The following is a 12,603-nucleotide window of genomic DNA, read 5'->3' on the forward strand; positions in this document are numbered from 1 at the left end:
TCACTGTGAGACTTGGGAACTATCTGTGCATATAGTTATTGCCGTAGCTTGTCATTAGGATAACCTCATTCAAAATGGAGAGAGGCTGTCTGTAAGGAACACCAGCAGGCAGAATGGAGATTCCCTACATTTTTATCTCAGTAGCTGCCTGTTCATCCCCACTTCCCCACCCAGATATTCGCCAACCCTTTTCTTCCTTGGCATGATGGCAAGCGGAGGGGAGAAATGGAAGTGGCAAATCAGTGTGCAGGGAAAAGTTAAGCTTAGCTGCTCTGCATTCTTTACTTAAGGGTAAGTCATATTGCTGAAGGAACCATAACTTCATGCCAAGCCTGACCCAAGCCCCATCATTACAAGAGTGACCTGGTGCACCTGGCCTCATTAACGGGCTGGTTGTACTGAATGCATTACTTAAATAATCTGATTTTTAATCAAAACATAAGGAGACAGAATATAAAAGCTACTGCCAAACTACCAGGCAAAGAGACAGGATGCATTCCAATCTATGGCATGAGGAATCAACATGTAGGAATGAACAATATGTGGCACACACATGCAGGGAATGCCTGAGGCTGAGCAGTGGAGCAGGGCTACTGCCTCTTTAAATGCAGCCTCACAAAGAGGGGGGCACACACCCACACACCGCTCGCCCCTCTGCTCCCTTGAAGTAAGGCTGCGCCCAGCTACGGCCATAGTGGCTCCCTTTGTTTGGGGGGGGTGCTCCTAGAGCAACTCTCACACACCCCGTGTACCCCAAGCAGCCTCTTGCCTCTTGCTGCTGTGCTCCAGAGGCAACGCGGCCTCTCAAAAGGGTGCCTTGGCAGCAGCTGTCTTGCTGGCATCAAAGAGGGCCAGCAGGAGCTAGAGGCAGACTTCCACCTCCAGTAGGAGCAGAAGTGCCACCACCCAGTTGGAGAAGGCTGCACATGCTGCAGGTGTTGCTTTGGGTGCTGAAGTGGGTTCTCCATTCCCATTCAGGGGGGGGGGTGCAGTTGAAAGGCCAGGGGGCAGCTGAAGTCTGGGGGAGGGGGGAGAACTGTATGAAGGAGGATAGAGGGGAGAAGAGACTCCAGGAGGAGGGAGGGGGGAAGAGAGGGCAGAGAAGAGAGAGGGAGGGAGGAAGAAAGGAGAGGAGAGGAAGAAAGGGAAGGGAGGAGAAAGAGAAAGGAGAGAAAAGGGGGAGTGAGGGAGACAGAAAGAAAGCCTTCAGACTGCATGAACTTTTGAGGACAGGAAGCAATGTTGGATCATGTCAGGTGTTAATTGAAAGGACAGGCTTCATCACCCCATGGGTCTTCCTCCAGTTTTAGTCATGGTCAACTTTACATAGGTCTCTCTCTAGTAAGATCATCTGACTCACTAACTATTGTATCAGCAACTCAAGAGATCAAAAATTGCATGTATAAAGAAATTTATGACCGTGAGCAATACAGCAGGGGCTGTGGCAGGCAAGGCGAGCAATCAAGAAGTAGTGCACAGATGCTCTGCATGGGTAAAGCTAGTTACCATTTAATCATGCTGGGATTACCGAACAGAAAACCTTTTTTTTTTTTTTTTGCTACACTAGAATGTTTGGCAGCTGGCTGTAAACACAGAAAACCAAACATCCTGGAGTATCAAGTAGCAACACAAGTCTAAGCTGTTGCTTGCTGCCTGTTTCAGTTTTCAGGCCACAGCCCAAGGTGTCATATCTGAAGCAAAATGCATATCAAAGGGGCAGGCAGTTGAAGAAAGACAGTTTCAGACAATGTAGCCACTTGACTGAGTCTACATTGTGCTGTTCTACTGTGGTCCCCCCCACCCCCAAGCCTTTGAGTATTTACTAGCTGATCCAGCTGCAGACCTTTCCTGCAACTATAGTGAGGAAGCAGCTGGGAGCAGATCAAGCTACTGAGTATTGACAGGGCATGTTTCATTTCTGAGAGGCTGCTGCTACTGTGTGTAGCAGGTCCCTTTAGAATGTCCACAACCTTCTGGAGGAAGACAAAGCTCAAAACCAGAGGGGATCTGAATCGTTTCAGGCTGCCAGGAATCCAGTTTGTTTTCACCACAGCTGTTTTGGTGTGTAGCATTACATGAGTTATTCTTCCTTAAATGGGTACTATAGCTTGGTATTCATAAACGCATATATTTGAGCTTCAAATATGAACCAAAATACCATCAGACAAATGTGGAATAGTTAGCAATTCGCATGCAGGAGGTCCCCACTTCAGTCCCTATTATCTGCAAGTAACGATGGGGGAAAAGACCTGTTTGGGACTCCAGAGAAGTGCAGCCACCCATTGTAGATGATATTGACTTAGGCTGAGTCAGCCAATTGACCCATCTAAGTCAATTTCATGTTTATAGATTGGCCAAGGAGGCACAGTTGCAGCCAAGCACTTTGGAGGCAGGAGTGGGTAACTCTGAGGGGCACAGCATGAAGCAGTCTCTACTCCATGGGTTCTCAACCTTGGGTCCCCAGATGTTGTTGGACTTCAACTCCCATAATCCCCACCCAAAGGCCATTGGGGCTGGGGATTATGGGAATTGAAGTCCAGTAACATCTGGGGACCCAAGGTTGAGAATCCCCAAAGCTATTTCCCTTTGGATTTACAGGATAGAATATAAGAACAGCCCTGCTGGATCGGGCCCATGGGCCATCTAGTCCAGCATCCTCTTTCACACAGTGGCCCACCAGATCCCACTGGAAGCCTACAGCAGGAGTTGAGGGCATGCCCTCTCTCCCATTACTCCCCTGCAACCTATCCCCTGATTAGAGGAGCAGTAATACTACAACACAATAAGCCATTTTAGTAATAATCATGTTTATAGAATGTAGCACATGTACTTTCATTTAAAATGAAAGTAAGTTTTGGGCAGTATAAAAATATTTTAAATAAATAAATAAAATGGCAAATACATACTGTTAAGCTTTACAATGCATGCACAGTTATTTCCAAAAACAAGTCTTTCATTAAGATATTCTCATATTAGGGTTGTATCATAAGCACAGCAAGAAATAAATAATTGTTCTGTCTACTGGTCTTCGTTATATTAGGGTATGCCAAGGAATTTGGAGATTGTGATGGTCTGCTATCAATTGGATGAGCTTCTGTGATGTCATGGAATGCTCACAATGATTTTGAGATAAATGCTACAGGACTGCAGATCTTACCAACAGAATGTTCGCAGCTTCTTTCAGGGAAGAAAAAGACTCTTCCTTTCCCAGACTCTTATGGCCTGGGAAAACCTTACACAGGGCATATGAACTGGGAGTGTAGGGTGGGACCAATCACTTGGGCAAATATATAAATATTCTTTTAAACATGAGACCTCATCTCTTTATGCATTATGTGTACCTGTGGGTCTTTGTAACAGGGTCAAAACAAGGATGCAAATACCTGATTTTCATCCTCAGAATAAATGCATAGAAACTATGGCTAAAAACTAAATAACTGCATAGTGAAGCCCAATGTATGTGGCAGTGGAACTTCAGACTTAGATTCTCAAAGAGTACATCTCCACACTTTTATGGCACATCAGTTTTGAGTAGAGTGGAATTACATGGGCTCTACTTAAAAAATAAATAAATAGGGGCGCAAATATTGCAATATATGTTTGAAGACCCTTGAGTGTAGCAACTTTCAAGATTGTTGATGAAAGTGAATTTCATAAATAAATATGTCACGATCTACCACTCTGAGTAAAAAATGCAAAGAACACTAGCAATTAAATGGACAATGTTGTATTTATTGCACAAAGTTCCCCTAAAATTGGGAATGGTTATTATAATACAAGTGCACATCTTGGGAAATATATACAAAAAAGAGAAAGATAACAAATATGTACATTTTGCTCAGCATATTACACATACCACCATCTAAATAATTTAGAGGAGAATGGAAACATAACAAACAAAACCCTCATGAAGCATCTTTCTTAACTAAAAGGTTTTTTTTTAAAGCAATATTTTAAATCTTGCTCAGGGGACTTTTCCCCTCTCATTTGCTTTCTTTCCCCCGTGCCTTGCATTTGCCAGTTGTGGTGGAAACAAATCTGCTAGTATGTATGTGTAATATACTTAAATGTTTTCAGCCTTAAAATTAAGACATATTAATGGATGTTGGAAATATTGCAAAATCAAAAAGATTAGTTTTGTATATACATTGTTCAGAAAAGCATGATACATTAAGAGGTCAACACTACAGTGCTGTTATAGTTCCCTTTAAAAACAAACAGGTGTATGTGTACCACAATTTTTCATGTACCATAAACAAGTATCAGTCACAGGAAAGCATGCCATCATGCTACAATATCTTTTGCACAGTAACCATTCCAGAAATACCATTAGGATGAGCATTAAAAAAAGAGATTTCCATCAACATCATCATCAATCCTAAAATGAGCCCAGTTATGGGTGGTAAATAGATAGTGGTGTCTGATTACCTGTTTTGGAGACATTGGAGAAACTACATCTATGGCAAGATTGATTACTGCTTGGATAACTGATGGTACCCACATTTCCTTACTGATTTTATGCACCACAGGACAGGGCACAAGGACTACTGCACTGGAACAATGTCAGACCTTGGGGAGGGGGGGAAGTAACTCAAGATGTTGTGAGTTTACCTACTAAGTTGCATTGGCACAGCTGTTTTGAATGGAGATTTTGCATTAGCCACACCATCCTCTGAATGCCATGGCAGCCATGCACAAATCTATCAAATAGTACAGAAAATGATGAGGAATAGGTGGAATGAGGACAAACATGTCTTACCTACATGCCTTCATAAATATTTTTGATCATCATGGAAAGAAGCAACATCAGTGCAATGCCTGATCTTCGGTAGTAAGCATGGAGAGAGCCATAGCTCTGTAGGAGAGAGCATTATGCCTGTAGAATGCCAAAGATTCCATATCTGGCAGTATTACTAAATAGTTCAGGTAGTAGAGATGGGAAAGACCTCTGCCCAAGACTGAGCTTAGGAGTGCTGCTGCTAGTCAGAAGAAAAAGGTTAGATGGGACAATGGTTTGACTCAGGATAAGGGAGCACCTTTTATCTACATCACCATCATAGCAGTGCAGTCCCCACCCAATTGTACTGTACAGGACGTGTGCCCCTCTCTGCATGACACAGCTGCAAGGGCAGGGTGCGAAGCTACAATCTATAGAACAATCATACCAAGCCAAAGCAAGAAGACTACTATGGTGCATATATATATGTTTTGAACATATATTTAATTTGGAAAATGAAAGGCAAACTGGCAAAGTGCATCATCTTAGGACAGAACTATATACGAGAAAAGCAGATGCATGTCTTTAAATGTGGATCTATCCACTTATGTGTAAAGTAGGGTGTGCAGTTTAAATGGCCAAAGGAATTTGCACATGTGTAGCATGAAACCCGTCATAGGTGCTTTTCTTCAGAACTGGTCCCCAGCTATGGTATAAAAGCAGGGGGTTGGGGAGAGTGCTCTTTAAACTGGACCTCCAAGCTTTACATGAGTGGGGTTGACCCATATTTAAAGATGTGTCTCCTAAAGTGGGTGTGATCCCCCCCTGCTGAAGTGCAGTTATTTTCAAGGATCTCCACGGTGCCTCCTCAAAATATGTCCCTGAGGGTTTTGCAGCCCTTAGGGACTTATTTTAAAGAGACACTGTGGATTTCAGAGGGAAAGGAGGATTGTAGAAAATCATCCCACTTAACCCCCTCATGTGATGACAGAGTGAATCTATAAGTCAGCCACTATATTTTTTAAAAGAATAACATTCCTATTTTAGATCCAAACATGATCCACTGTGTATTTAGAAGTGCTTTAGTGGCAAGGATTTCTTTCTACAGTAACCATGTTAGCTTTTTTCTATAAAAGGGACTTTAGTTATTCAAATTTGTTTTGTTTTGTTAAACACAGTACATCTCTGACATTTAAGGATAATCACATGGAAGGAAATCTGGACATATAAATTCCCTTTGTCAAAACAGAATCCTGAGTTTAAGACAGAACAATATGTTACTGAAGCACATCTCCACAATCCAGAAGGGCTACTTTTTCAAACAACTAGCTAGAGAAGCAAAGAGATCACCAACTGCTTACAAATGGATAGCTCTTTGACATAGATGGCAGCAGAGTCCCATACATATGTGGCTCTTGGTCATGCCTGCTGCAATCCCATGCATGATAAAAATTCAATTGCAACAAAGCAGCTTTACAACCATTTAACTGAAAAGCTGATTGTGGCAGCTGGGGAATTGTATATGCAGTGAAATCAGAGTTTTCTTATTGAATCTAATGTTTTGATATTTGCTAGCCAGATAAATGGCCTGATTTGCAAAGGGTTTTTTTTTTTTTTTTTAAACCAACGGAATCCCTCTGCAATGAGACAGGTGTTGTGGAAAGTATTAGACGGCTACAGCCACAGATCTGCATTTGTAACAAGAAAAAACACATCAGACCGCATGCTGAATTCTTGATAATCCTCAGGGCTTGTGACAATGCTGATAGATAGATAGATAGATAGATAGATAGATAGATAGATAGATAGATAGATAGATAGATAGATAGATAGATAGATAGATTTTTAAATTGGCAGTTGTCTGATATGATCACAACCACACAAACGCCAGTCCTGCAAATGACAGCATGACAACTGTTCAAGTGCAATGGAGAAATGGGGGATGGGGAGGAGACCTTTGGGAAATGGGGGCAGGAGGAGGTAGCCCTCCTTCTGCAGAAAAGCCTGTCTAGCTTCTTAAGCCTACCAACAAACAGAAGACAAGTACTTCATAGGAGGCAAGTGGAAAGAGTAGTAAATATTCGTCATAGAAACACAATTACAAAGAAAGTGGTGATGCTCTGCTGATGATAGGGTAACCTTGGTCAAGTTTTCCTTTTAAAAAAAAAGTGCATAAGGACTCGTGCAGTAAACCAAAGTAGTACATAAAGCCAAACATTTTTTAAAGGCCAAAAATGCAAAAGTGTGAACGTTCTCCGGTCATTAGAGCACAAGCATTTTCCAATGGTGTGACAGTTGTATGTAACACAATGGTGCTGCTATCAGGGTGGGGGGAATCACATTTCACCACACCTGGTATTCTGTTCCCAGTAAAGGTGTAACTATGTGGAAGGAAGATATTTGTAGTCCAACTAACTATTCAAGTACACTTTTATGAATCTCTCTCTGGAAAAAAAAAATCGATATGAACCCTGAGAAATAGATGGGATAGTTGGTGTTATTTTAATGATTAGATAATATATAGCTTTGATATTCAAATGAAATGATTTATAAAATTCTAACCTCTACAAACTAATGAATGTTTGACTAGATACTAAGTGCAATGAGTAGTGCCCCATTGTTTAAACTGAGGTAGTAAAGCCTGATCAAAACACCATCAATTCCCGATCGCAGTGATCATCAATATTTTAAAAGCAGGAGCCACTTGGGCAAAAACCATTCAGTGTGAGAGCCATTTCCCTCTGTGCAGACCTCTGCGAGTGCGGTGCTCTCCCCAGCACTGTGGGAGCAGGGCTTTGGGACCAACAGAGCCCTACCAAGCCCCAGCATCAGCCATCTTGGAAGGTCCAAATGGAGCACTTGGAAGTGTAGTTGCGAGAGGGAAACTACTGAAAAAGGACTACACTTCCAAGTGCTCCATATGCACCTTCCGTGCTGGCTCTGGGGCCCAAGAGTGCTCCGTGGGGACCCCCAATGGCTCCTGGGCCTTCCAGTGAAGAACACACTGCTCTCTGATAGGTCTCTCATCAGCAATCCATATTTCTACTGTTTAATCAAGGACAAAGCCAAGATGGGCAAAAAGGGGCAGGGGAAAGTACACATGAATAAGTACCACTTTTCTTTTTTGCATTTAAGCCAATTGTTAGCAAAGAGAAAAACTGGCATCATGAAGGCAGCTTATCTTAAACGTTGTCAATACAATTGTTGAACAATGGTATGAAAGCAGACCCAACTTCAGTCTTCATAATTTACCTGAGTAATTAAGAGAAATATTTTCAGTTCTCATCTCTACTCCAATTCTGTTTATTTTGGCATAAGCTCGCTCTGTTTCATACAAACTGCCTGAAATCTGTAAAAATTAAATGGCTCAAATTTTAAAAAATATGGATGTGTATAAGTCCTGCTGGAGCCAATGTGACTTATATGTGCAGTTTAAGAATGCATGTGCATTTCCTAGATTCAAAGGGACTTAGTGGACTTTTTCTCAATTGCACCAAAACAGGACACAATTGTGGTGAAAAACATTCTTACGAATCATTCAAAAAGGCAACTGTAATAAAATATTATTTCACACAAATTTCAATCAATATCCTTTTTTCCAGTCCAAATTTTGCTCAGTCTCTGGCATCCTTAAACAACAGTATCAGCATCAAAAGTATGATATCAGTTACACCCGGAACCATAAGGGGAAGTCAAACCATGGTTTTTGGCTTGTACTTTCAGGCTTCATTTTCATGGAAAACAGCTACAAATATATTTAAGTCAAGTGTTATTAGTAGGCTACCTTTCCTACCCCCATCTGTCTTTTAATTGGCTTTTTCTCCCCCAATAAAAGATCTTCAACATTTAACTTCTCAACAAATAGTCAAAAACATTACAAATAACTATTGCTTGATCATTATTTATTTTAAATGCTCTCCTAATTGGTATCAAGTAGCCAGATGGTTCCACTCTTTAACAACACTGTGCAGGGTTATGAAGCAGTTCTTCCTCCTCATAATCTTCTATTTTAACAGCATGTAGTTGTATCCCTTTGGGCAGTTACTGCCCAAGCGATTTATAATCCTCCAAGCTCTAGTGTCTTCTCTACTGGCGACTCTCTGGTCTAATTTTTATCTTCTTTCTTTCTTTCTTTTATGTAAAAACATGAATGGCCAAGAAAGGAGGGAGGGGAGATTCAGTTTGTTTGCACAATACATATTCAGTTGCAGAGGCACACAGTCAGCTCAGTAAGCTGTTCAGTTCGTTTGCCTGCGGGCAAGAAGGAGCCTGGACAAGAGTGGTCCATGTCTGCTTCCTTGTCTTTCATTTTAGTGAAAAAGAACATTATTGTCTTGTGCCCTTTGGTATTTTAGAGCAGAATCTGGGCAACATATGGAGAATGAGTGCTTGCTACAGCTGCCAGTAAAGGGAGGTCACTGGATTCAATCCTGAAAGAAGACAGACAGTCAGCATTTTTAATCCAAGCCCCCAATCTCAATGTTCCGTAGCCCATTAACATCTTTCTCGTGCCAAAGTACCTGCACTTAGACTATTAACACACAGCAGTTGTATGTTTACAAAAACAGAAACTTTGAACTGTCAGACACTCCAGATATGTTGCAGTAAACCATATGCATTTCTGTAATGAAAGAGTATAATAATTTCTTTTATAAACACACATGATCTGGGTGGTTTGTCACAAGTAGCAATCGCTCTGGACCAGTCTGGAGACAGGTCTGCGTTACTAAAGATTTAATTGCTTCCAGCTTTCTTGGGAACCAAAGTTCCCAAGAAATTCCAATATACCCCAATGAATTTTAGATCAGCCATTTGGATTTAAATTCACAATGCATGCTTAAAACTACATACGATTGAATATATTCTAAACCAAGAAGGAAGCATAAGCTAGGATAGAGTGGTGTTGTTTTAATTGGCCTAATAGTCTACCAAAAGAAAACCACAGGGCTCTGTGGCCAGGAGTCAAAATCAACTTGACGGCACACTTTACCTTTTACCTTTGATGTTTTTATGCTTTTTGCTTTTGGGAGAACCCAACATCAGAAACTGTATACTTGGTTAGGTAGACAGTTAGTCTGCATTAATAAAGCTGTGCATTTGTCATGGGTAAAAATGAAAGAGAATCTACTTCTCCAGAAGTTTCCCCTATAATTTATCGACAGGCCAGCTGCTGCTACTACTACTTGTAAGAGCCCTCCTTGCCTAAAAGCTATAAAGACTTGTTTCCTCTGGGAAAAGGTGGTGCCTAATTTACACTAAGTCAGCTCCAGTTGATTTTGAGGACTGGCCCAACTCTATGCATGTTCACTTACATTCAATGGGATTTACTTACAAGGACATGTGACTAGGAGTGAGAACCCTAGACTGTCATCCTATCTGGAATTTACTTGTAAGCAAACTTCAGAATGTTAATTTTAAACTTTTCAAGTTTTGTTTTCCAAACAGTTCTGAAGCTCGTGAGAAAGAACAGGATAATCAAAGAGATGTCTTATCGAGGATACCTCTGGCTAAGAGCAAACTTTCTGTACAGGCAACATCTGACATGAGCCCTCTAGTGGTATCTATTAGCAGAGGATGCATATATCCAGTATAATACTAAAGGCAGAAGCGCAAAAGACAAGAGATCATACCCCAGTACCACTCCCAGTTCCTTCACATGAACTCGCATCTGTCCTTTGAGATATTCAGACAACATTTTGCTCTTGAAATACAGTTCCTGCAACCGATCTTCCAGGTGCATGACACACTGGGGACAAACAGAAACAATGATGTCAAAAACAACAAAACAGTCCCCTATTTCAGCCAAAGTGTACAAAGAAGCAAATTATAGCCACAAAATTATGCTGCTTTTTTTAGACACATCAGGGTAAATATTTGAATATGCCTTGTAGTAAATAAGTTCAAGCTTCCTTTGTAAAAATAAACAACTGTAGACTATGTATATATACAAAGAAACTCATTGCAAGGAAAAGGGGACTTTGTTGAATCTGGGCCAAAGCACATCTAGTTTTATTATAAAAACAAAAGATGCCTAAGTGTCTGTGATTAAATTATATATACCTACAGCTATATTTCTCCTTGTTGTATATCAGCAGGGCAGAGCCTGAGCTGATCTAGTGAGGCATGTTTTGGGAAGAACTTTGTTTTTAGGAAGCATAAATTCTTATTTTTAGTGATTGGAGGAACCTGTTAAACAAGGCAAAAATGTTCACCCAGTTGGAGTGAGGCTAGGAAGCATTGCCTTCACACTGATCTGACTTTGTGATAGCATCATATTGCAAACTCTGGTTACGTGTTATCCTAACACTTCCTGTGTGGTCTTCGTTTGGCTAAAATCAGCTCAAGAAGAACTCATTATTTTAAACAATAAAAAACCTGGAAGTCTGGGGAGCTGTAGCTTGGGGCAGGGTGGGGCAAGAGGCAGTAGCACACAGAACAGGTAAACACGAGAGAGTTTCAGAAAAAGCATTTTGTTTCCCCTTCCCAGCTTTTGCTGTGAAAATATTCATGGATGAAGGTTTGGAATAGCCACGTGTATTACTATTTATCTATCCATCTATCCATGGATCTAAAATATTAAATGCACTTCTTGCTGAGATTAAAGCTGCTCCATCCATCTCAAGCCTTTTAGCTATTTGGCAGTTTTTATGGGTATTTTGATTTTATTTATTTATTTATTGTTTAAAATGTTTTGTTTGTTTTATTGCTGTAAACTGCCTAGAGACTTTAGTAGTGGGAGGTATACAAACAAACAAATAGATAAATCCAGAGTGTTCGACATCCTGATTAAAGTGGTGTGCATATAGCCAAGAGAGACATGCATGCAGTGCCCCTGCTTCTAAAGCAGGGGTGTTCTTGTGAGGAAGTGGTTTTTGCCAATCTCCCATTTCCCCAGAAGCATTCTGAGCAACACATAATCTGTGTGACCTTCAGGGATATAAGTGTGCATTGTTCAGAGTGCTTCTAGGGGAAGGGGAGATCAACAAAAGTCACCCCCTCTATGTAGACACCACTTCAGAATCAGGGGCACGTATCTGTTGGTTGCACACATGCTGCTTTAGTTAGGTCAGTGTACCTAAATGCAAAGTATCAGAGCATCAAAAATGGAATCCACAATAACAATCCCCTTTTGCATAAATGTCATTCACTTCCATGCAACTGGTGAGGCTACCCTTTACATGCCCACATAAAACTTGCTGCAGGGCACCCAAAGGTTGTGAGCCTAAGCACACTTTACTTGGAAATAAATTTCACTTCGATCAGTGGCACGTATTCCCCTATAAATGCATTTGCAACTGAAGCAAAACTATCTTTGTTGATTTTAATCAAATACATTAAAGTGAATTTAAAAAACTTGTATGACAATCTATTTGCAGTTGTGTGTTTTTCTTGCCATAATCAAGGAAATGGTTGAACTTCCATCACCATGAGACTGATGAAGTTAGGAAATTATCCCTGTTCTCTTTTTGACCACCTTGGTACTTACAAAATTTGGAGATAAATTATGCTTATAAAGCTGAAGAGTGGAATGAAGCAGGTTTGAGACAAGGTTAGAGACTAGTACATCTTTCCCAAGTTTATTATCGATCATCCGCCTCTGACTACTGGCCACTTGCACTGTCCATTTATCTGTGTCTGCGATAATGCAGACGGCTTCTGCAATTGGTTCATCAAGAACAGGGTGCTAGAAGGCAAACAGAAATATGGGTTGTAAAAAGCTTTTAAAAAACCTTTTGAATATTAAATACATTCTTTCTGAGTCAGTGGTATTTGAGAACACTCTTTGAAAATGTGACTTTAGAATGAAAACTTGGAAGACTCTTACACTTTATCTGTAAAGGTTTTTCATATATAAGCATCCAGTGCTTTGGACAAAGTCCTAGCTC

At 40.7% G+C, this 12,603-nt stretch overlaps 1 protein-coding gene across 5 annotated transcripts in view; it reads right to left on the minus strand.

Moving 5' to 3' along the window:
* Positions 1–3,711: 3,711 nt before the first annotated feature.
* FNIP1 (folliculin interacting protein 1) overlaps positions 3,712–12,603 on the minus strand; it is a 116,170-nt gene continuing 107,278 nt past the window's right edge. For 4 of the 5 annotated variants that reach the window (XM_053300765.1, XM_053300763.1, XM_053300766.1 and 1 more), the window contains 3 exons: positions 12,204–12,401; positions 10,348–10,463; positions 3,712–9,147 (listed from right to left, as the gene is read on the minus strand). In XM_053300765.1, coding sequence (XP_053156740.1) covers positions 9,069–9,147; positions 10,348–10,463; positions 12,204–12,401 — 393 coding nt within the window. In that variant the 3' untranslated portion in view covers positions 3,712–9,068. Of the gene's footprint in view, positions 9,148–10,347; positions 10,464–12,203; positions 12,402–12,603 lie in introns of those variants that run through there. The other variant, XR_008317305.1, reaches the window with a different exon arrangement.

This window comes from Hemicordylus capensis, chromosome 2, assembly GCF_027244095.1.
Source record: "Hemicordylus capensis ecotype Gifberg chromosome 2, rHemCap1.1.pri, whole genome shotgun sequence".
NCBI classification, from domain to species: Eukaryota; Metazoa; Chordata; class Lepidosauria; order Squamata; family Cordylidae; genus Hemicordylus; species Hemicordylus capensis.